At 39.1% G+C, this 25,533-nt stretch overlaps 1 protein-coding gene across 9 annotated transcripts in view; it reads left to right on the top strand.

Moving 5' to 3' along the window:
- LOC131693897 (zinc finger protein OZF-like) overlaps window positions 1-25,533 on the top strand; it is a 411,867-nt gene that overhangs the window by 81,933 nt on the left and 304,401 nt on the right. For 8 of the 9 annotated variants that reach the window (XM_058982156.1, XM_058982160.1, XM_058982155.1 and 5 more), the window contains one exon: window positions 11,210-11,527. The exons of the other annotated variant lie outside the window; for it this stretch is intronic. In XM_058982156.1, coding sequence (XP_058838139.1) covers window positions 11,342-11,527 — 186 coding nt within the window. In that variant the 5' untranslated portion in view covers window positions 11,210-11,341. The remainder of the gene's footprint in view (window positions 1-11,209; window positions 11,528-25,533) is intronic. 9 annotated transcript variants of the gene reach the window in all.

Raw genomic sequence — 25,533 nt, 5'->3', positions numbered from 1 at the left:
TTCGAAAGAAAATTCCTAGCTGCTGCTACTCTATCAGTCTCTCTCTCGACTGAGGACTACAATTTCGGTCGACTAAATTGTGCTATGAAAATTGTAATTCATGGATTTTCACCTAACGAGATCAATTCATTGTGAGGAATTTCGCTGCGTTCCAATATTGCTTGCCTCTGTAGGTGATGATGTGTGTGGATTCACTTCGGCAGCCAGGTCTTATGTTTTGGATAATTTTACTATCTTATTCTGCTGAATAAATCATCTGGCTAAAGCCTCTACGTTATACTATGGTCACTTTAAAAACGCATTGCTATTTAATCTTGTAGCTCTTGGCAAGTCAATCCTGGCACAGTTCTCGACTAATCCTGGCACTATACCGCTGACGTCGCACTTATTACGGCGATCAAACTTGGCGAGAGCGGCAGTGCTTTCGTCGGAATTGTTCACTCGACAAACAGGAAGTGCAAGGACTATGCTACTTATGCCTGAGCCCCTCGTTGAAACCTTCGTCCTGTCGGAGTGTTAGCTTCATCCAATACCGGAGCGTATTGCTGAACCAAAGCAGTCTGCTACTGGCGCTGCTTCCTTCGAATCGGAATCGCTGAATATTTCCGTTAGCCGAACACCACCAACCGTAGCTGAAATTTTGGCCTTTAATCCAAGCCCCTGCCATTGACATAGCGACAGACGAGTGCGGCGCAGGCTGGACCATCGGTTGACTCGGCGCCCGACAGGGCGAAACAGCTGCAACAGGAGCGGACCTAGTATGGGGTGTAAAGGTCATCAATTGCCATAGATCACCAAAATGCTCTGCGACTAACATTGTGAACAAAACAAACCAAACGAAATTGATCGCAACAACGATAAAATAATCTAAATTCTACCCAAACATTTGAAAATGAGAAAAAGGCAAAAGAAGTTTTGGTCGAATTCATTATAATTCTGTTTAAAAATTGAATACTGTTTTATTTAGTTTGATAGCGCATATTGTTTACATCAGACACACCCCTTAATTCATTGAGTACGTATTTCACTGCCTTTATAATCCTTTTGGAATCAGTTGCAATAATCCTTTATAATCATTTTATAATAAGTGAATTGCTAGTTAGGACTTTTATATCAGCCGGGCTCTTTTATAATTTGTTATAATATCATTATCAAAATTCTTCATAATCCATTGTTGCGTTATGTTTATGTACATGGCCAGATAGATAGTTTTTAACTGGGACGGAAAGTGTGGATACAAAAAAAACCTAATGTCAAATGCAGTCAGGGGGGACTGTCAAATGTAGCCAGTCCATTTAAAATATGTGAGGAAGAAAGAGTGGCTATGCAAGACAAGAGATAAAATGAACAGAAAAAAGAAAAAGAAAACAGGATTTTAAAAGAGAACATCAAAATTCGATTTGTTTGCATTTGGCAGTAGGCCTTTTTCAAATGTTTGGCTAGAAATTGCTTGCTTCTTCAATGAATCATGTACAAGAAAAGTAAAAATGTTAAATTTAACGGAACAATATATGATGCCGACATCTATTAAAAAATACAGCTGAGCGAACTTGTTGGGAAAGTGTTAACATTTGGCAGCGAACCAAACCAAGTTTCTCATACTATGATCGAATCAACAAAAATTCCAAGATCATGTAAATAATCTCTTTGAACTGTCAAAAAAGTGAGGTTAAACATTACCATGCAACGTTCTCCACCGAGAGGTTCACTTTAGTTTGTTTACATAACCAATGAACTTTGTACGGCTGGATGTTGTTGGCTCGAATCAAAACTTCTCGAGTACTTTTTCAAATGGACGTAAGTAACATTGAGAGCCTCTCTTTGTTTACTTTCTCTTTCGTTTATTACGACGTCATTACAACACTTTGTACTAATTTTCCAGTACATATCGAAAGCCGACGGTTTTTACTACAATATTATGCAAAGAGTAGAGTAGTAAATGTTGAAATGGCCGAGTAATGAACAGAAGAGAAAGACCTCAAAGAGAATCTCTCATTGTTACTTACGTCCATTTGAAAAAGTACCGAGACTTGTCGAAAATAAACAAAGTTCATTTCATATCGTCAACCTGGCGCCCAGGTGGTGAAATCGTTAGAATTCAACGGGGTGCTGGAGCGTTGCCAGAATTTTTTTTCCAGGTTAAATTTTACTAAACTTCCCAGTTAAGTTCAGCCGGCATGCTGGCTGGTTCTAAGTCGTATTCCGGCTCCGGTGACACAACCGATTCTAGTTAGAATGTTTGAGGGGTACTATTTCGATGCGGCTTAGCCGCATAACCGAGGCCTAGGAACCGAAGCGGCGCAAAGCCGCTGATGCTCCGCCGGGCGAGGTGGACACCGACCCGCCGTCGAAAGCAAACAAACCTGTGATCCACTCGTTTGCCCGGCTTACTCAAACATAGGGGCTATCCCTAGTTTAAGTCCGACTGAGCGGTAGCACTTCATTTGCCGCGTTGCCAGGAAGCCAAGCAAAAATATACAAAACAGTGCTGCCTAAACACATATTTTGAGTCCCACCATTCTTGCAAAGGTGAAAAAAAATACTCAACATTCTTGCATTAAAAAAATCATTAAAAATCACGATAGCTCTAAAAAGTCTCATTTCAGCGGAAATATTCTTAAAAATGTGTAGTCTTTGAATAAAAATAAGAAAAAAAGGGGGTTAGGTCGGACGAGAAAGGTCTATTCTTTACCGCTTCAGATCAGCGTGGCAAGCAGAAAGTTAGCAAAAGTTGAGCAAAGCGAAATTGATGCTGGCAGAGTTTCTGCGAGCATTTTGCGCGATTTGTGCGAGAATTCTGGCAACGAATTCGCTCAAATGCAACAACCGTTTCTGACAAAAGCGGTTAAAGCAACCGATGCTGCTCACTTTTATCCAGAATCCAGCCAGAAATGTACGGCCAAGATCTCTGCACGCTTCCTGCAACATCTTTGTCAGATGTTTTGCTCGATTCGTGCTAAATTCTACCAGGTTGGAATTGGGGTTTTGCTCGGTTCCTGTTAAAGTTTGCCGGAAAACGTGAGCGAAACGGAGTTTGCCCTAGCCTAACTAACCCGACAGGATACGCGCAGAAATCTGACAGGGCTGCCAAACCAAGACTTACAGATATCTAGCAGAGCGATCTCTGCCAGAAAATTTGCTGACTGGGAGGATGTGCTCCTTTCTCTTTGATGGTTTCGTTTTATCTGCCCTTCTCTTCGTTCTCATGTTGGTGCGAGCAGAACGATATTCCCAAACGCGCCGTGTGCATTGAAGCGAAGAACAGAAAAAATGACCAGTCGCATATGCGCGCGCATTACGATACTATGTAGTAGTGTGAGCGTATGAAATGGGCATATGATTAGTTCTATGTGAACTCGTTCGATGGAGTTTCTGAACTGAAGACTGAATTTTGTCAAAGTTAACAGGTGAACAGGGTCTGCCCGTACCGAGCGTCTCGTGCAAAAATTCACCCGAAGTGAAAATAAAATTTCGGCCAACCATCACTATCGCTTGGAAAGCTCAACAAAAAACTTGGAAATGTCAGCCGAATTCAAAATTTGCGGAATAGGCACCAAGCTTAGTGTGCACACAAAAAGCGAGTTCGTTAATATTACGAGCTACCTGAAAAATTGCAATGCCGAATTCTTCACCCACGACATACCTGCTGAAAACCATTTAAGGCGGTAGCGCGAGGATCACCGAATATGAAAACAAGCGACATCGAGCTAGAGCTCCGTAACCACTACAAATTAAACGTAGTAAGCGTCGTCCAGATGACCCGTCGTGAAAATATCAGAAAATTCCGCGACTGTTTATACCTCGTGAATTTTACAAAGGGAACAGTTTCGCTAAATGCTCTCCAGGCAGTCCGCTCCATCAACTCAATAATAGTTCCATCAAACAGACATCCATGATTGAACAAAAATATTTAAAAAACGTGTATAAACATTTGAATTAATATACGATAAACACTAGCGCCGCCAAACCAACTTATCCCAACTATCCGTCAAATACATTCCGGAACCGGTTCGAAATCCTGAATGGATTCAGTATGGAATCTTACTCAAAGAAAACAACTGATTCAGTTTCTATCGGTTCATGCATTTGAGCTGGAATTCATACTGGAAGTCCGAACCGGTTCCGGACTAGTTGGACTGGGTTGAGGAATAACCGCTGCCAATTCTGTCGAACTCAGCCACAAAAAAACATGACGACAGTAGCGCACCTGGTTTGGATATCCCAACTACCTTCGAAATCGTTAGAGATTTTACACAAGTTGAATGCTGAAGATGGACGTCTGTTCTCTGTGATAGTTCGTTGGGAGCCATATCGTCCGTCAAACAGTAACGTCACCCAATGTCAGTAGAGCACTCTAGTTAGAGTGTGGCCAAGAGGCCATGACGTATCGAAACGAGCATGAAATTTGACGTATTTCTATTGTGTATACGTCAAATTCCATGTTCGTTTGGATACGTCATGGCCTCTTGGCCACACTCTAACTAGAGTGCTCTAAGTGCCAGCGGTGCCTAAACATCGGGCACGGTACGAAAAATTGTAACGTCAAACCACGGTGTGGAAACTGTGGGCCAAACCAGTGATGCCACAAGTACAGATTTATCTAGAAAGGTACAGATTTTTGAAGCATTTTTATTACAGATTCTGTACACGCCACCGAGAAACTACCTAAAATTAAGTACTTTTGACTCAATCTCGTGGTATCGTGCAGGAAGCTAAATTAAGTAAACCGTGTTGAAGGTAGTTTCCATTTAACTACGGCATAAATAATAACTCAACCTTGAGTTTAATTTACTTAAATTTAAGTTGAATATACCAAATTTTGAGTATACCCCAAACAACTCAAAAGTACCTTACTGCACGGAATACCTCGACTGAGTCGAATCTCTCGTTTTGTTTTTGACAACATTAATAAGTGCGAAAGCGACGCACAGCTCAAAAGTACCTAAATTTAAGTTAAAATAACTTATTCTGTAGGTAATTTTATGGTTGCGTGTGCGGTACAGATTACAGATTTTTGTAAAAAAGTACAGATTAGTACAGATTTTTTTTTACATGACAGCAAGGTAAAATATTTTAACCGTGCGATGAATCCCGGTAAACAGCAAGTATACGTTGAGTTAGGCAGTAGTGATGGCATGAATCTGAAGTGGTGCTGGTACTGATTGAGCTTGAACTGAAGCTGCCATTAGAATGTGATATGCGAGAAACCTGCTTCCAGCAAATCAAAGGGATGATGTGTAAGTGAAAACCGAGCAAATTTTCTCGGAGTGCCTACGTTTACTCTGACCTGATTTATTTGAATTCCTGCAAGCAGGTTTCTTGCATCCTATTTATTCTGGTTGCAGTTGAAAATCGAAATATTGAACTTGCGCCTTTTGCTTTTTTTCCCTATTTGAAGAATGGGCAACTAGTGCGCATTAGAGTGACAGGAAAAAAATGACCCCTATCGGCCCACCCCTGATTCGATTCCTAGTCCCACCAGGAGTACTTGCACCAAATTTGAAGTAAATCGGGCAAGTCTAGCTACCGGACCTACGTGCCTGAAGTTTGTATGGGATTTTTCGACAATTTACATAGAGAAAACCCACTAACTCGCATTTTTGCCGCAAGGTGGCACTGTATGTATCGCATTATCACTGTAAGTGAAAATAAGAAAGACAATTTAATTGTCTACAACTTTGCCGAAGACTGCTAGTGAATTCGGCTTTGTTAAAAGAAGTTATTGAACTTTTAGTAAAGTGATATCTGAGCCAGTTTTGCATGGGGCCTAGCAGTGCATGGTTGTATATCAGTACTCGATTTGCGCGAACTAAACATTTTTATGAAATAACCATAAGATTTAGCTCTATGGTATATTCAGAAGAATTGTAGTAAATAATAAGAGCCATGTTTTAGTCACAACGTTTTAATTCCACATTTCACCACGTAGAGGGCGCCATTACTAACTTTTCAACGGAAAGAGATAGAAATTAGGTGTCTTCCACAAAGTTGTAAAACAGACATTTTCCAATAATTCTTCCGAACATCTTGATAGTCTATCTCTTTTGTATGAAAAGTTAGTGTTGGTGCCCTCTATGCGGTCACAGCTGGAACTAAAATTTTCCAACCAAAACATAACTCGTATTACGTCTTACAATTCTTCGGAACATACTATTGAGCTAAACCTATCGATTATATCACAAAAATGCATAGTTTGTGGGAATCGATTACAAATACACAACCATGCACTGCTAGGCCCCATGCAAAACTGACTCAGACATCACTTCGTTAAAAGTTTAATAACTTCTTTTAACAAAGCTGGATTCACTAGCAGTCTTTGGCAAAGTTGTAGATAATTAAATTATCTTTCTTGTTTTCACACACAGTGATAATACGATACATGCGCTGCCACCTAGCGGCAAAAATGCGAGTTAGTGGGTTTTCTCCATGTAAATTGTAGAAAATTCCCATACAAACTTCAAGCACGTTGGTCCGATAGCTAGACTTGTCCGATTTGCTTCAAATTTAGTGCAAGTACTCCTGGTGGGACTAGGAATCGAATCAGGGGTGGGCCGATTGCGTTTTCAAAAATTCATTATTTTCCTGGGCAGTCTAGTGCGCATCTTGTGTACATGTTAGAGAACCAAGTTGCGCATCATTTACACCAGTTGCGCTTTAGTTGCGTACGCTGAAAATAGGAGAAAAACCGAAAGGCGCAAGTTCACTATTTCGATTTTCAATTGCAACCAGAATATATTACCAGCCCCTTCTCAGCTTCTTGCCGCCACTGCACACAAAGTGGCAGAGAGTAGAGCACTCTAGTTAGAGTGTGGCCAAGAGGCCATGACGTATCCAAACGAACATGGAATTTGACGTATACACAATAGAAATACGTCAAATTTCATGTTCGTTTGGATACGTCATGGCCTCTTGGCCACACTCTAACTAGAGTGCTCTAGCAGAGAGAATTTGAGCTAGTGCTGATACAGCGCAAATTCGTTAGTTGGGGGTTCGCTAGATGGGCTGTTCGTTAGTTGGGGAATGCCCCAACTAAAAGACACTCTTATGTCAAAACTGACAGTCAAAAACTGATTGACGTTTGAATATCATCGATTTCAAGGGGCTTATTGGTTGATTTCTGTGGCGATCTAGGAAAAAAGCATACTTTGAAATTCAATGGAATTTTATTATTTTTTGAATTCATATTCCGGAATGTTTTTAGCGAAATAAATGTGTTAAATGTTTCGCTTTTTCCATTTAGCATCAATTAGTTTCTGTCGCAGAGAGGTGGGTTTACTAACTTGTGAAGGTCATATCTGATGTATTCAATCACATTATCCAATGATTTTTAGCTAGTAGCAACGAAGTAAGCTTGCGCTTTTTTGGTTTTTTTCCGACGGTGTATCCATTTACTGTTTTATGTGAAGGAATTTATCAAAAAAAAAAATTGATGGCAAAAAGAACACTAATGACATACTTTGTCACAAAAATCAACTTTAAACTGGAAAGAAACACCCAACTTTTGTGAACCGTAAATATTTCAGTTTGTTTTTTATTGAAAGAAATACAAAAATCAGCGTTTCCCTCGGGTAATTTTTGCCAGCTGTCAGTTGTTCCAATTAACGGATACGATTTGCTAGTTGGGGCGCAGTCCTGACCCAACTAACAAATTTGAGCTGTATTGACATTACCCAGTCAAACTCATTCGGAATTCTAATTAGTTTCTTGCGGAATTCCAGCTCAAATAAAACAACCGAGTCAGAATGTCTGGTTGATTTCCCCGAATGAAAAATATCTATAAGAAAAATGATTTTTTTTAAAACAGAATCCGGTACAGATTTTCCTATCGAAGAGTACAGATGGAAAAGATTTTTCAACTCCCAGTACAGATTTAATTGTGGCAACACTGCTGTAGGGTGTTTGTATGCCGCTTGTTTGTTTGTGTTGGGACTGGGACAAAGGGGACAAATTAATTTATTTTTATGATAGTGTGCGCGTTAGGTTAATGAGACGCCAATGGTTTTTCACGGTTGGTATGCACGTAGGGTAGTGAGCCCATTGGCACATACATTTTATATTGTGGATATACGTGATGTGTTTTTGGCACTGGCATGTTTCTGCATGCTCAAAGCACGGGAAAACTTAATTTGGTTTGCGTCTACTGAAATGCGGGGATGTGTTGAAGATGTTGGTGAGGGTTTATGTTAGAGCGGAGGTTTATGATTTTAAAAAGGTTAAACTAAAGCGATCTTTGGTAGTCAACCTAAAAGTAAAGCCGTCTGACGAAGAGAAAACATCGATTAATTTTTATCCCAGGTTTGCAAACATTATTATTGTATGTTGTTCAAATTCCATAGGCATATTAAGTAGCATAGTATTTTATACAGGAGGTTCAAAGCAAAACTGGAACGGAAACAAACACCTTGCTTATTGCTTTATTATTTCAAAAATTAAAACTGGTGTACGCTGCCATTATATTTATTGGTTGCTATAGTACAGTTCTAGATTCGTAATTGTGACAGTTATATAATCAGCCCGGGGACAACTTGACAGATAGTGCTTGTTTCATATATGTACCACTAATTTGATGGTGGCGCTAGTATGCATTCTCCGTACGAGTACCACGAACAACGAAACGAAATAGTTTCAAGAGAAAAGCGTGTTTCGTTACGTGTGTTATGAACGCCGTCAATGCAGCAAGAACAACATTTAGAAAAAGCGTATTCCAAAATGTGAATAAAGAAAACAATTATTAGAGAATAAATTTATCCCTAACTGGAAACTGTCAGCAAGGTACATAAATCTTATTATAAATGTAACTGGAAGTCGTTGTTTTTTTTGGTTTTATTGTTGTGTGAAGTGTGTAATCGGTAAATCATTTGTACTTTTTGGCCGAGAAATATGAATGAAAATCATTTCGGCCAATGAAAGTAAATCACTAAGCCTAACAATTCGTGAACATAGGACATCTTGTTTCAAATTAATTAAGAACGTCAAGAACTCTAGAATGTTATTTGGGAATATAAACGTAATATGTCGGATTTTCTACACAGTTAACAAAATTTGTGCGCTTTTACCAGAATTCTGCCAGAAATATACAATTATGTTCGACTCTTGCCAAATTTTTGTTCGACTTTTGCAATAATTCTATCCAAAAGATGTTGCGATGGTTTTGGTACGGATCCCTTCAGAATTCATTTCGTATATTAATTAGCTCCAGCCCGACAGAAAACTAATTGAACGGCGTCTACCGGAGGATTTCATCTTGGTTCGATTCTGAAGATTTTCGGAAATTTCAATATAAGTGGAGGTGGCTCGATTTTGAAGGCCATCTTCTTGTATTTCTGAAAATCGATTTATTTTTCTTGGATTATTTAGATCCAAAATGGAATCTATGTTTCTGTTAAGGTATGGACAGTTTCTAATTTGAACAGCGAAATAAATTTGGTGGACGGCGCCGGTGGTTGAGTGGTAAGCGTGACCGCCACTCATTCCAGTTGGTCTGGGTTCAATCCCAGCCGAGGTCGTTGAGATTTTTCTGAGGTGAGTAAATCAGTGATCAGGTCTTTCTTTGGAAGGGAAGTAAAGCCGTTGGTCTCCGGTCCATGAGTTAATGGATCGATATCTCGTCCAGATAGTGGAGTCACCTCTCTGGCGTCGGTAAATCCAACTTTTATACTTACTAACAAATATCCTCCTTCCGTGATACTTGTGGAGTGCGCAGTAGTATATACGGCCTCTAGCAAAAGCAAGTATCGGACTAACAATTCCTTCCCTTTCCTTCCGCGATCTACGTTCGGGTCTGGCACGCGCCGGTGTTGATCAATAAACACTTTAGGATTACCAGGAGTTGCACATTGAAAGATGTTTCGCTACTCCCAAGCATAATTATCTACTGATTCACTGTGCAACTTCAGCTAGTCCAGATCGATAACGGAGTAGCAGCCTGGGGTGGTCGCACAAGCTCAAGCTGAACAGCGAAATAAATTTCATTTTTTACAGATATAGAAAATAATAGATGGGATGCGCCTTTTTTAAATTTTGTTCCATTCGAGCCACCATGACATCACCAAATCACCACAAAATTTGCTTATGAGTTCAATATATGGGAGCTGTCAAGTTGTCCCCGGGCTGTATATAATAGAAAACTGAAAATTTAAATACTAGAACTTTAGTATTAGGAAGTGAATTTTACTATAACGTGGTAGTTTTGTAACATATTATGTAAAAAAGAATAATATTTCATATTTCATTGCAAAGCCAAATATCTAATTTAGAGAGCGTGGGTTTACCCTCAGTGGAGCGCTGAGTGTAGCGATTATGTTTTACAAAGTTGCTAATTGTAATCGATTAATGCTAAGAAATAATTCATTAATTGACATAATCGATTAGACTAAAAGCATAGCAGAGAGCATGGTGTTGTACTGGAATTGGCTATTGTCGGAGGACAAATGATAAATTATGTTTACGGGAAGGGTGTATAACAAATCGTAACATATAGAATTGGGGAGTAAACTAGCTTATGCCGTAACCTGGTTTTACTGAAGACACGCACGCTCTTGAAAAAACTGCATTTTCAATGTCATTGTGGTTGTGTTTTATCCTGTTTCCAAAGATTGTATCAAATCTTTTATGGTAGGTTCAACCACAGAGAACAGACATATAACCTAGAACAAACTTTCCCGAAAAACCTGTGTAAACATTTAAATGAAAATACGTTAAAAATCACCATCGCATACAGTTTTGCATGCGTGAGTCACCATTGTATCCAAGTTTGCATACAAGTCCCGTATAGCGATTGCTGGCCGATCGAAGCGCCGACCAGTGGCAAGTTGCTATTTGCTGTTGTCATTTCAAAGCGACAGTTTTATTTCTTACACAAGTTGAAAACTTTACTTGTATGTCAGTTCTCAGTGGTTCAACTGAGAAAGCTTCAAAAAGCGGTCATATTTGGAAACGAAGAAAGCAGTTTTTTAACACCGTTGGCAATATTTTCACGAAAATCAATCAGTCGTATTCTAACAATGGTCCGAATACAATGATTGATTTTCTAGGAAACTGTGTAAAGGGTAGCGAAAAAACTGATTTTTTTTATTTTCAAAGATGGCCGCTGTTTGAGGCTTTCTCAGTTGAACCCTAAAGCTTTCTTGCAATTGTATTCTATTATATAAATTCCATATTGTTTTATAGGATGTTTTTACAACTATTTTTTTCTTCTGCTTCATTTCAGTTTGTTTACCGTTAATGACTATAGTATGGAGCATATATAAGAAACCACTAGATCAAAATTAGTTTCCCTAGTCATTGGGGGGTCGGGCGGTTGCCTGTACCCCCTACCAGTGAGATTCTAGCCACAATTAGTATGTTCGAGCAAATTAAAACAGAACCGATGGGATTCTACACAGCATATCCACCGCATCAGGCTAACCAGGTACCAATAGCACCAACCCCTCGCACTGACCAAAATCAGCAGTCTGTTATTGCCGTTAATGAAAACAAGCCAGCGGTTAATAACAGTACACCAGTAATATCCTCTCAACCAGAAAATGTAAGTACACGTTGAATACAAAGAATAAGCGGATAAAATTATGTCAATCTGGCAATCTACTTCATGGGGTTATGTTACGGGTGAACTGTGTCGACTTTACCTCTCAATATCAAAAGTCAAACCTATTGAGTCACCGTGGTGAGATTTGAACTGTCAGACGAACGAGTAGGTAGAAACAGACCGAACTCAACATGTCAGTTGGACTGGATAGAGAAGTTGTTGAAATTCTTAGTAGTTGAAATACTTTGCGAAAATAATAATTACTAATAATATTTAAAATATACTTCCAATAACCGAGTTATTGGCCTAGTTTACTTTGTTTGTGAGCATTTGAATTAGGAGCAGTAGCACTGAATTTGTCGTCTGACGTGTGAGTCATCGATTTCGAAAATTTATTCCGTTTGCAAAGATCGCTTAATGGAAGTGCAACAGAATCAGTGAGCCGCCTACATTCATCAACGATGCCACCGGTTTCACATCATTCAAGCTGTAGTACGAATGACCGAAGCAAATTGTTCATACGACGTTTGCCAAAGTTCGACCCACCCCAGCCACAAAGGCGGACAAGTTGGACTCTTTGGTGACTTTCGGTTTAGTAGTCCAAGATCTTTGTGGACATTTGAAAGCAGTTGGCATAGAAAACATCTCTCGAACTCTATTGTGCGACAAACTCGCTGCGAACGTTAATTTTAACTAGGCACCAGCAGCAAATGTCAAAAATTGATCTTAATGTGTTCGGTGAGTATATGACACAAATTGCATCAGCTACAAGCGGTGTGACAATGTTTGCCGCTGCTGTCCCTAAACATCCAAAAACGACTCTCGGTTCAGAATGAAGGAGAAGATGTTTGTTAATACACACTATCGAGCAAGGTTATCGCAAGGACGATGACGAGTTCAAGGACAAAAGCAAAACTCAGAACCGTACGACCAAATTCGAAAGCAAATTGTAGTTTTTTTGATGAAAGGCTATGTATTCAAAGCAACTGTGAAATAGCTCTGCGGTTTTGATCCTTGCAGGAACTGATATCTACCGCTGGGTACGACCATTAACCCGACCAGGCATCGGAAAATAGGGCTCATCTCGGATGCGGCAGCAAAGGTTGACGGCGTATCCTTGAACATCATGTTAAAAAGACCCGACTTGACGAGAGAAACAGGTGGTAATCTGTGCAGACATCGAAGCAATGTTCCACCAAGTGATGATCGTCAGATCTTCGCGGGTTTCTAGCGTACGTTGCTTTTCGAATGAACGAGTGAGCGCTGTCGAAGACAATGAAATGGAGGTATTGCCCATCACGAATGAACGTTCCAGATGAAGCCACAATTTAGGAAAAGAAAGGATCATGATTCGAACCAAATGCCCAGTTTTATGTAAGCCTTAGGTTCCTTTACGACCATGAAGGAGAATGGTCACAAAATTGAGTCGAGGCTATAGAGCCAACACCGGAGAAACAGCGCCCAGCTTTAGCTCTCAAGCAATACGGGTCACGAAAATCGTTGTCAACCCAAGATCCCTGTTAACTTTTGACATGATACTGGAGTGATGATCTTTGATAACGGTAAGCTCTGAGGATTTCATCAAACCAGATTAACTTTTAAACCAGATTAAACTATATGGCTCCGATTTGATTGATTTCAGATGATACCTTCATTTGAGCGACCGAAATTAAAAGTCGCAAGGATATAACATGCTTCGCAAAACCCGTTTCAAACATATTAGAATATAAAAATCGGAAATAAACTTCAAGCATAAAAATCGGACAAAAATCTTTCAGTATAAGAATCGCTTAAAAAGTTCTCACCCGTATAACTCGGCAAGGGTGAACCTCCAGTATAAAAATCGTTTAAAAATAAATAAATCGCTTGGAGGAGCATCCGTATATCTTTATGTTCAATATTAAAAGACGGTTAACAAAAACTACTTTGTAAGAATCGGATGTATTTCTTTCTGTTTTTTTTACTGAAAGTTTTTTTACCCGACTCTTACAAAGGAATGTCCCAGACCGACTTTTATGCTTGAAGTTTATATCCGGTTTTTATATTCTAATATATTTGAAACAGGTTTTACGAAGCATGTTCTGTTCTTGCGACTTTTATTTTCGGTCGCTCATTTGTATGGCTGCTTTCTGGCCTGCGATACACGAAAAATCAAGTTAAAGGAAATGAGTAGTTTGTATAAGGTATTTTAATTCACGGAGAACCAAAATTCGGCTCAGATGCGAAAACCTTAGTTGATTTACTGAATTGAATTAGTTATTATTTAGGACAACTAAACAAATTCTCAATTTGCTGATTTTGATTAGTTGTTCTCGATGTTCCTGAAAAGAGCTAAAATGCTAGTTGGAATTTCTGTTTTCTCTGATGATTTGGCGAGAAAACGATGCTGTCACTTTTAGCGGAGACACATTCACCATCTTCTCAACTAAATTTTGTGCTGAATTTAGTGGTATTTTCTGTTATTTCAACTAATATATACTCTAAATTCAAACCTTTTTGGCATTAAAATTATCTAGTTATTTAGTTGAATTCCTGAAAAAATATGCCCATTTTTTGGGAGGTTGTTTTGTTCAATCTAGTTTTTTCCTCAGTTGATTTCAACAAATGTCAGTTTTGAACTTAAGCCATTCTGCTTTTAAATTTAAACTTTTTCGCAGTTAAATTTAGAATGTTATTTTTTTAAATTTACGACAGCTTTGGTTAAATTTAGCGTTTTTTTCTACTGATTTAAAAAAATAAAATTCCTGCTTTTTAGACTTATATTTCGACATTAATTTGATTCAGTTGAAGTCCTTTAGAATACAATCAATATGGGTATTTTCGAAATGGTTTTGAAGAGGGTGTCGGAGGACAATGTTTAGCACCATTTTTCAATCGAAAATTGCGATTTCCGGTTTAACGAAATTTTCTTTAAGGGGGGGGGGGGATAAAGGTTACAGCGTAAAAAACACTTTTTTTCGATTTTTTTTTAACGTTGTGTGTAGCGAATTGATCAAAACTTTTGTACATTATAGTGTATTTTTTCAATAACATGCTGTATTTTTTTTTACCAAAACTATCGACAAGCAACTCGGTGACGAAGCTTTTTGTCTCTGGAAAAAAACATGATTTGCGGCATTACCTGCCATTCAAAAACTACTCAACTGATTTATTTCAAACTTTGCATACACAGTCTATGTCAAAAATATCTAACTCCTATGTTGAGTTTTTGAGACAATTTTTCGATTAAAGGGGTGTTTACTAAAAAGGCGGATTTTTTCGCGAAGCGAAAAAAAAATTAAATGAGTAAAAAAAACCCTAATTGAAAATTTATCTTAAAAACTCTACGTAGGAGTTAGGTATTTTTTGTAATAGAATGTTTATGCAAAGTTTGAAATTGGTTGAGTAGTTTTTGAATGGCAGGTAACACCGCAAATTATGTTTTCCAGAGGCGTTCTACAAAAAGCTTCGCCACCGAGTCGTTTGTCGAAATAATTCACTGTGATGTATAAAAGATTCAATCAATTCGCTTCACGCTAAGTTTTAAAAAAATCTCAAAAAAGTGTTTTTTTCATGCTGAAACCTTTGAAGCTCCACCCCCTCAAACATTGCGACGCGGCGGGACGTACACGTCCCACTTACTTCTCCTAAGTTTTCATTGGATTTCTAGTTGGCGTTGATATCTAAAAACGATTTCTTCCTTTAATCAACTCTTAGAGATGTAAGGAGTATAACTAGCACAAAAAATGTGAATTTGTTAATTACTTATTAGTTATAAACAATTAAAACTCGAAAATCTCGTTTTTTACAATAAATTCGGCTGTGTCTGAATTAAAAGTCCTAGAGACATAAACTTTTTTTTTTGAAAGTATCTCAAACATTGAACTAAATAATTTTTCGTAGGTCAGTTTTTTCGAAAAAAAATGCGCATAAAACTCGATTAACGAGAGTTTTTGGGGTCCCTGATTACGATTCTGATGCCAGAATTCGAAAATTCTAAATGGCGCCTAGAAAATGGCAACCATTTTTACGAATTTGGCAAATTCTGTTACCGTCAGTATAAAACTCGATTCGCGGTTTTTTTTTTGGTCGCATAGTCGTTATACTGGATCCGAATTTTGAATTTTACATTTTGACGTCAGAATCAGAATCAGTGACCCCTAAAACCTATATAAAGCTAAAAATAACAGTATTAACAATGAAAAAAACTCGCGTCGCAAAGGGTTAACCCAATCAAGATGAAAAACTCGCGTCGCAAAGGGTTAACCCAATCAAGATGAATATAATTCTGTAACTCATTCAGTATAGTTGTTTTCGAATAGGATTGATGAATATTTGCGAAAATTTTTCCTTGTTTCCTAACCTTGGCTTATAACAATTTCTTGTTAGGAATATATTCCCGTAAATGGGATCTAAAACCGTAAACCATTAACTTTAACAAATATTCTTTATTTGAATTTGTCATAATTTCTGGATTAATCACATAAAACCCCAAACAACATCGACCTCTAATACCTATTCGTCACCTCCATTTCGAAAAAACTGTGATTAGATTTATAGGTAGTATTTGTAGGTTCAATAAAAACATGGATTAAATTCAATATTATTGGTCGGGAGACAGTAAATTTATTTATTTTGATTTCAATAAAATTTATTTATTGTTTAAAAAAAATATTATTCCATTTTTTAATAAATATTTTATTGAAATTAAAACAAAATTACTGAAATTAAAAATGATTTTATTGAAAACAAAATTTTATTGCCGTTGCGATAAAAAAAAATATTTCCAGATCAATAAGTTTGTTATTTGAAATAATAAACAATAAATGATAGGATTCAATAACACATATTTTTGGTTTAAATATGCTTAATTTTCTGCGTGTAAAGTTTTCAAATTGGATTTTAGAATAGCGTAAAACATCTGGCTCTGGAAACAACTCATCCGAACCATTCCTAGAATAACCTTAATGATTAGGTTTTTCCGAACTTCGTTAAACCGAAAGTCGCCATTTTTAATTTTGAAATGGCGCTAAACATCAACCATCGACACTCACTCGTCAGTCATTTTTAAAAATTCCTATACTGATGGTGTTGCAAAAAAATTTGATTAACCGGGAGTCACCATCTTGGATTTCAAAATGGCGCTTAACATCCACCTCTGACACATCTTATACGTAGGGAACTAAACGGACGTAAACATGCTAAATAAATACATTATGCGATGATACTACCACCTAACTACTAACTTACCACCATTTTCAACCAAAATACTACACTTTTCGTGGACAATTTCATACAACATTAACTTCTCATTTTATCTGTGCACTACTTATTGCAAATAACACTAGTTTACAAATTTCAAAAAGTTGTGATATCCTCTACTTTTTTTAATCATTTCTGCAGTAAAATGGCCCGCTGAAAACGAAAATGCGATTGAAAAAATTCTGTATGGAACAAATTTTGAGATATTGCGAAAAAACCCGTTTTTGTATTTTAAAAAATTGGCCCCTCACTTCATCACAATTATCTCCAGTTGTACTCTACCGATTTTAATTATTTTAATATCATTTGATCGACAATTACAAGACCTATCAATTATTCCTAGAACATTTTTGGTCAATATTACAATTAGGTCTCTATTCAGTAATTAATTAAAAAATAATTGTAATTTCCTGCAAAATTCTGGATTTTTTTTTATTTGACGGTAAATTACTCAAAGAAGTACGATTTATTAAATACTTTTTATTCGTGGGTATTGAAGTATGATCAATTACGAAAATAATGAGCGGTTGTTCATTGGAATCGAAATAAAAGTATAGAAGTTAAGAGTATTTTTGTAAAACATACAAAAAGTCAGTTTTTCAGAGCTTTGCCTTTCTCATATAGAAAGGATAACCTTTCCATAACCAATCGGTCGGAATTTCGACTTTTTAACCGAAGCCCATAGGGCCGAATATCTTATACCATTCGACTCAGTTCGTCGAGATCGTAATATGACTGTATGTGTGTATGTGTTTTTTTTTTTACAATGGAGAAGACCTTTATGTCCTAGCCCAGTACACGTGCTATTGGTAGGGTCCAATCTACCGCACGGGGAGCACTGGGGGCGTGTCGGACTCAAATGGTGACCAGCCATTAATACCGACTAAACTCCATTGGGCTCCGCCATCATTCCTCCCAGGAACTACCTCTCGGGATTACTTCTGGGGGGATGGCTGTACTAAATGTACTCATTCACTCTCACTCACGCGTTCATACATCCTGTATGAGGCTTACTTGGGTGCTCTCTCAATCGCACTTTGATTCACTCTCAAACACTCCCACATGAGGCTGACTTTTGTGCTCACCTTTTACGTTCCATGCGAGGCTGACTTGTGTGCTCACCTTACTCATTCCTTGCTAGGCTTACTTTTGTGCTCGCCCTACCCATACCATGTGAGGCTGACTTGGGTGCTCACCCTATCACCTGATTCACTCTCAATCGTGCCACTCTATTGTACCTTTGTCACTCCCTCTGGCATCCCATGTGGGACATTTTTCTTAGGCCCCACTTCTGACATACCATGCGAGGCTGACTTTTGTGCTCACCTTTTTCATTCCTTGCTAGGCTGACTTTTGTGCTAGCCTCTACCAACCTGTGAGGCTGACTTTTATGCTCACCCTTAACATGCAGTGTGAGACTGGCTTGGATGCTCACCCTTTCACTCCTCTGCCACGCCATGAGGCATCGATAGCTTAGTTCCAACATACTACGCTACGACCCTCCCGTCTTGGCATGAGGCAGTCCACTTATACGCCTATACACTCACTCTTCTGTCTTGCTTCGGGGTGGGTGGGTTTACCCCTTACGCGGTTGCCATTCGCTGCGCCAACCTGCCTCGGCATGAACAGACCATTCACTCTCTTATTTTGCGCTTGGCCTTTTCGCTCCAGCTAACCAATCACTAGTTAGCCGTGCCCGTCGTCTGTTGCTCGGTTCGCCAGATTACCTGTAGCCTACTGGCAATCTGGATGGTAGCAGCCGAGACTGCGTTCCACTTCTCCACCGATTGACACATCCTCTGAATAAGGGTATCAGGGGTTGTGTCCCAGCCACAGACGTCAAGCATTGCTCTTCTTTCGACGTCGAACCGATGACATACGAACAGTATGTGTTCGGCAGTTTCATCTACACCTGGGCAGTCCGGGCAGACTGGGACCTCCGCGTGCCCGAACCTGTGGAGGTACTGACGGAAACAGCCATGGCCTGACAGGAATTGTGTCAGGTGGAAGTGAACTTCCCCATGGGGTCTTCCCACCCAGCTCGATATGCTAGGTATCAGCCGGTGAGTCCACCTACCTTTCGAGGAGTTGTCCCACTCACGCTGCCATCTGGCGACCGAGGTCGCCCTGGTGCGCTCGCGGGCTCCCCTATTTCCACGTAGCTCAAAGCACTCCTCATCTTCCCGAATGACCAGCCCGACTGGCATCATGCTCGCTATCACGCAGGATGCATCGTGTGATACCGTGCGGTAGGCAGATATCACTCTGAGGCACATCACGCGGTAGGTGCTCTCCAGTTTCTGTAGGTAACTGGTTACCCTCAGTGCTCTTGACCATGACGGGCCGCCGTACCTGAGGATAGATACGAAAACGCCTGTCAGTAACCTACGTCTACTGGCGCACACCTTTGAGCTGTTGGACATCATTCTCGATAGTGCCGCAACAGCAGTCGACGCTCTCTTGCACGTGTAGTCGACATGGCTGCCGAAGGTCAGCTTGTCGTCTTTAATGACTCCGAGAGACTTCAGACTTCGCTGTGAAGTGATCGCGACTTCTCCCACATGGATAACTGCATGTTGTGCCGACTTGCGGTTGTTGACGATAACTACCTCCGTCTTATGCTGAGCGAGCTCCAGGCCTCATCCATTCCTCCACCGTGTTGATCGCGTGTTCTGCAGTTAGTTCTACCTCAGGGATTGACTTCCCGTAGACCTCCAAGGTTACGTCGTCAGCAAAGCCGAAGATCTTGACCCCAGGAGGGAACTTCAGTCTCAGAACCCCGTCATACATGAGGTTCCATAGCACCGGGCCTAGGATCGAGCCCTGCGGGACTCCGGCGGTAATCGGAACCCTTTTCTGACCGGCATCGGTCTCGTATAGCAGTACTCGGTTTTGGAAGTAACTTTCCAGGATCCGGTACAGACCCACCGGTAGGCTAAGCCGCTGTAACGAGAGCGCGATGGCATCCCAGCTTGCGCTGTTGAATGCGTTCTTCACGTCAAGTGTTACTAGCGCACAGTATCGAATACCTCGACTTTTCCGTTGGATCGCTATCTCGGCAGTATTTATCATTGAGTTGAGAGCGTCCACTGTAGACTTACTCTTTCAAAAACCAAACTGGTTGCTTGACAGACCGTCCGTACGTTCCACGTACGGGGTTAGCCTGTTGAGGATGATCCTCTCAAGCAGTTTGCCAGTCGTGTCGATAAGATAGATTGGTCTGTACGCCGATGGGTCGCCTGGTGGCTTCCCGGGCTTCGGCAACAGCACCAATTTCTGCCTTTTCCATCTATCGGGGAAACGGCACTCGTCAAGGCATCTCTGCATAGCTAGCCTGAACATGTTCGGGTTCGCTATGATCGCTGACTTGAGGGCGATGTTTGGAACTCCATCCGGCCCTGGAGCTTTGTTCATTGCTAGGGATTTAGCCACTGCGAGTAGTTCTTCATTCGTCACTGGAGCCACCATTTCGACCGTGCCCGCACTGTCTCGTAGTGCAGGTGGCCAGGGGCTTGTGGCTCGAGACGGGAAGAGTACTTCGATAATCGTATGTGTGTATGTGTGTGTATGTATGTTTGTATATGTGCATGTGTCAAACAATCTCATCGATTTTTTCAGAGATGGCTGGACCGATTTATACAAACTTAGTCTCAAACGAAAGGTACTATCTTTCCATCGGTCGCTATTGATTTTTTTATTGATCCGATTTCCAGTTCCGGAGTTACATATTGAAGGGTACTGTATCGATTTTGTTGGCTATTTTCGGCAAATTTGAGACTTAGAGAAACGAAAGCAATGAAGTTGAAAGACGGATAGATATTCTAGAGCGAATCAGTTATAAACTTAGAACGGAAAACCGACGTCGGCGGTAAAACATGATGATGAGTTATGTTCTACCATAGACCATGCGATAGACTTGGGTGCAACGCCCAACTCCTACTTAGCAGAAGGCAAAGTATTCTTCACATTTTCTTTCGGTCATGTCCATATGAGTCTGTCTAGTCCTAGTTTTCCGTTCTAAGTTTATAACTGATTCGCTCTAGAATACCTATCCGTCTTTCAATTTCATTGCTTTCGTTTCTCTTAGTCTCAAATTTGCCGAAAATAGCCAACAAAATCAATACAGTAGAACCTTGCGGCAATTAAAACATAGTAACAGATTGAAGAGTACGATCACACTGCAAATTCATATATAAACTGGTACCACCATGATGTCCAAATGATGCAATACATATTAAAATGTGTGCAGCATTACTGTTATTTGCGAGTCCAGATCGTTGATGACCCATCGGAGTCGTAACCGGAAGTCAAATAGAAATAAAATATAATAACAGTTTTAAGTGACGTAACACCTAAGTTTGGTCATATCGGTCCAGTCATCACTGAGAAATGGATGCTCCTGTTATTCTGAATTTGGATTCTTCCGTCGGGGCTTCCGGAACCGTCGATGGTGGCCAATGTGGCCAACGCGACTTTGAATAATTGTTAGTGGCCTAGAGCTACAAATCTAAGCAGTTGTGGTTACATTTTGGAAAAAAATCACCTTTTTACATTCATCGCCGTATACGTTGAAATCGGGATTTGATGCGTGGTTATGCTTATCACAGTGTAATTCTGGAACCGAAAGTCGGATCAATTAGAAATTCAATAGCAGCCAATGGGAACGTTGTACCTTTCATTTGAGACCAAATTTGTAAAAATCGGTAAAGAATTCTCTGAGAAATAGTTATGACATTAACTTAGGGACTTGGTAAGTTCGTCGGGGCATCAAGAACCATAATAGGTGGCCAATGTGGTCAAAGCGACTTCGATGGGTCATCAATGATGTAGACACGCAAATCCTAGTAATGTTGCACACATTTTAATATGTATTTCATCATTTGGACATCATGGTGGTGTACCAGTGTATATAGGAATTTGCTGTGTGATCGTTATCTTCAATCTGCAACTCTGGAACTGGAAATCGGATCAATAAAAAAATCAACAGCGACCGATGGAAAGATAGTACCTTTCATTTGATACTAAGTTTGTACAAATTGGTCCAACCATCTCTGAGAAAAGTCGGTGAGATTGTTTGACACTTGCACATATACATACATACATACAGACTTACACACACATACAGTAATTTTCCGATCTCGACGAACTGAGTCGAATGGTATAAGAGATTCGGCCCTGCGGGTCTCGGTGTAACAGTCCGACCGAAATTCCGACCGATTGCATAACCTTTCTATATGAGAAAGGCAAAACTCTGAAACACTGACTTTTTGTATGTTTTTCAAAAATACTCATAACTTCTATATTTTTATTTCGATTCTAATGAACAACCGCTCATTATTGTCGTAATTGATCATATTTCAGTACCCACGAACAAAAAATATTTAATAAATCGTGCTTCTTTGAGTCATTTACCGTCAAATAAAAAAAATTCCAAAATTTTGCAAGAAATAGCAATTATTTTTTAATTAATTATTGAATAGAGATCTAATTGTAATAGTGACCAAAAATGTTCTAGGAATAATTAATAGGTCTTGCAATTGTCGATCAAATGATATTAAAATAATTAAAATCGGTAGAGTATAGCTGGAGATATTTGTGATGAAGTGAAGGGCCAATTTTTTAAAATACAAAAACGGGTTTGTTCGCAATATCTCAAAATTTGTTCCATACAGAATTTTTACAATCGCATTTTCGTTTTCAGCGGGCCATTTTACTGCAGAAATGATAAAAATATTGTGAGGATACAAATCACTGTAAACTAGTGTAATCCTTTTGAACTAAAACTAAACAACGTTAATTCACAAAATATTTCGTGCACAAATCTGCCACAACACCAATTACTAACAATTTGTTTTTTCACTCAAGCGAATTTGGCATGAGCAAAAACTGTTCTGTTTTTAACAATGTTTCTGGTTATAAAATTCAGTAAAGGTTTTTGTTATTCGCCGTGCTGAATTTTCACAGCATATATACACAGTCCCGAAATAACAAAATAGCATTCTTTATCTATTTGATTGAGAATGCTGTTTTCATTCCTAAATTCATCATACCGGCTTGAACCTTCGTTTGAACCGGTCACAAATCTTGATAGCTCCTGATTTACCTAGAGTTTTTTTTAACAGCAACAGTCTTTCTCAAGGCTACCTATATTTTCGCTCGTTCAGTCTTTCTCAAGACTACCTATATTTTTTCGACAATTAGTCTTTTTCAAGACTACCTACTTTTTCTACTCAATCAGTCTTTTTCAAGACTAAAATATTTTTCAAGAACAATTCAGCCTAAGGAAATATTTAATTCTTCCAACATGCCTGGGTCCTCCCAGAAAGGCCGTGTGCCAAAAATTAAAGCTAAACGGAAAAGGGTATCTTCTCCACCCGAAAATTCAATTGACTGCAGCAACTCATTCGATGTTTTATCCGAATGTGAAGCTGATGAAATTTCTAAATTTCCTCGCATTGCGCATAATGCCAATGAGAAGAAAACGCAATCACCTCCGCCTATAACAGTGATGATCTCCGACTTCAAAGCCTTTCGAACTGAGCTTTCGACGTTCCTTCCGGACGTAAAAGTCTCTTTTCAGATTGGCCGAAGAGGAGAATGTCGAGTTACAGCGGAGGAATTGATTGGCCACAAACGACTACTCCAGTATCTTACGGAGAAGTTATATAAATTTTATTCATATGATTTCAAGACAGATAGACCATTCAAGGCTGTCTTGAAAGGGCTACCTCAAGGTCAAAGTTTGGATGAAATATCCAACGAATTGAAAAATTTACTTAGCTTTTCTCCTTCACAAGTTATGCTTATGAAGAGAATGGCGATGACACGCCAGTACGCTCTGGAATTATCCAGGAGCTATATTTAATTCATTTTAACCGTAATGAAGTTAATAATTTGAAAAAGCTCGTTTTATGTTCCACGTGCGAGTAAAGTGGGCAAAACATTATAGACGACATAGGGGCAGAATTCAAAATCTGACCCAGTGTCGTAGATGCCAAGGCTTTGGGCACGGCACAAAAAATTGTCATTTTGATTCCAAATGTATGATCTGTGGTGATAAATCGCACACGAAAGATACTTGTCCGGTGAAAAAATCACAAAAAGTTTCAAATGCGCTAATTGTAGCAAAATCATAAATCGAATTTCTGGGGTTGTCCTGTTCGAGAAAAAATTATAAATTCTCGTTCTAGACAACAAAAACAACAAATAAAAAATGTACCTACTTCTTCAGGTACACTTCAAGAAAACACGCCCAAACGTGTTAATCTTTGAATCGGATTGATTAACAACTTCTTCTACCTCCGTCATACCATCCTACAATGTTGTGTCATCTTATGCTTCAGTGACAGGTAGCAATGCCAAAATAACGGCTACAACTACCACGCCCTCAATCTCGTTTGCACCCAACGCTTCCTTTAGTCCAATGGATCTAGGTAGCGTAACGGAAGAAAAATTAAAATACCTACAGGGGGCTATGTTACCTACGATTATTGCCATGTTAAATTCTACCTCCATGTTTGAAGCTTTTCAAGCGGGTTGGAAATTTGCTAACAAAATTGTAATGAAATTAAAGTTTAACAACGACTTTAAATAATCATTTAATTTTATTAAATTGGAATGCTCGTTCATTAAAAACGTGCGAAGACGAATTTTTCAACTTCTTGAGGATACATAATGTGCATATAGCCGTTGTGACCGAAACTTTTTTAAAACCAAATATTAAATTGAAGAGTAACTCTAATTTTGTTATTCATCGATTTGATCGAATTGTTGGATTTGGCGGAGGAATCGCAATAGCGGTTAATCGCAGGATCAAACATTCCGTTACGCCGTCTCTTGACACCAAGGTGATTGAGAGTTTGGGTATCGAAGTTGAAACTGATCTTGGTATCATTTTTATTGCTGCAGCCTATTTGCCTTTTCAGTGCACTGGCGAGCAAATTAATTTCTTGAAGGGAGACTTACAAAAACTTAAAAGAAATCGGTCGAAATTCTTCATAATCGGTGATTTCAACGCCAAACACCGAGCCTGGAATAATGCTCAAAGCAATTCCAACGGTAAACTACTTTTTAATGATTGCTCTGCTGGTTATTATTCAATTTTGTTCCCGAATGGTCCTACATACTATTCGTCTGTAAGGAATCCATCAACAATTGATTTGGTTTTGACGGATCAAAGTCACCTTTGCAGCGAATTGATTACACATGCTGACTTTTTCGCTTTCTCAAGAAGCTGTTTCCAATCCCATTAGCTCAGTATTCAATTATCACAAAGCGAATTGGGAGAGGTACAAAACTTATATTGAGAATAATTTTAATCATGACCTTGATTTACAAAATAAAGCTGACATTGATACGGCATTACAAAATTTATGTATATCTGTAGTTGATGCTAGAAATTTATCAGTACCAACAACACAGAAAAAATTTAATACTCCTATTATTGACGACGATCTTCAACTTCTGATTCGCTTGAAGAATGTTCGAAGACATCAATATCAACGTTCTCGTGATCCTGCTATGAAATGTATCTATCAGGATCTACAAAAAGAAATTAAGCATAGATTCAAACTCTTAAGAAATGAAAATTTCGCGAAAGAGGTTGAACAAATCAAGCCAAATTCTAAACCTTTCTGGAAACTTTCTAAGGTTAAGAAACCTCAGAAACCAATTCCAGCTTTGAAGGAAGGTGACATACTTCTTACAAACAAAGAAAAAGCTCAAAAACTTGCTCAGCAGTTTGAAAGCGTCCATAATTTTAATCT

The sequence above is a fragment of the Topomyia yanbarensis genome, chromosome 3, assembly GCF_030247195.1.
Source record: "Topomyia yanbarensis strain Yona2022 chromosome 3, ASM3024719v1, whole genome shotgun sequence".
NCBI classification, from domain to species: domain Eukaryota; kingdom Metazoa; phylum Arthropoda; class Insecta; order Diptera; family Culicidae; genus Topomyia; species Topomyia yanbarensis.
This window is presented reverse-complemented; position numbering and strand designations above follow the sequence as displayed.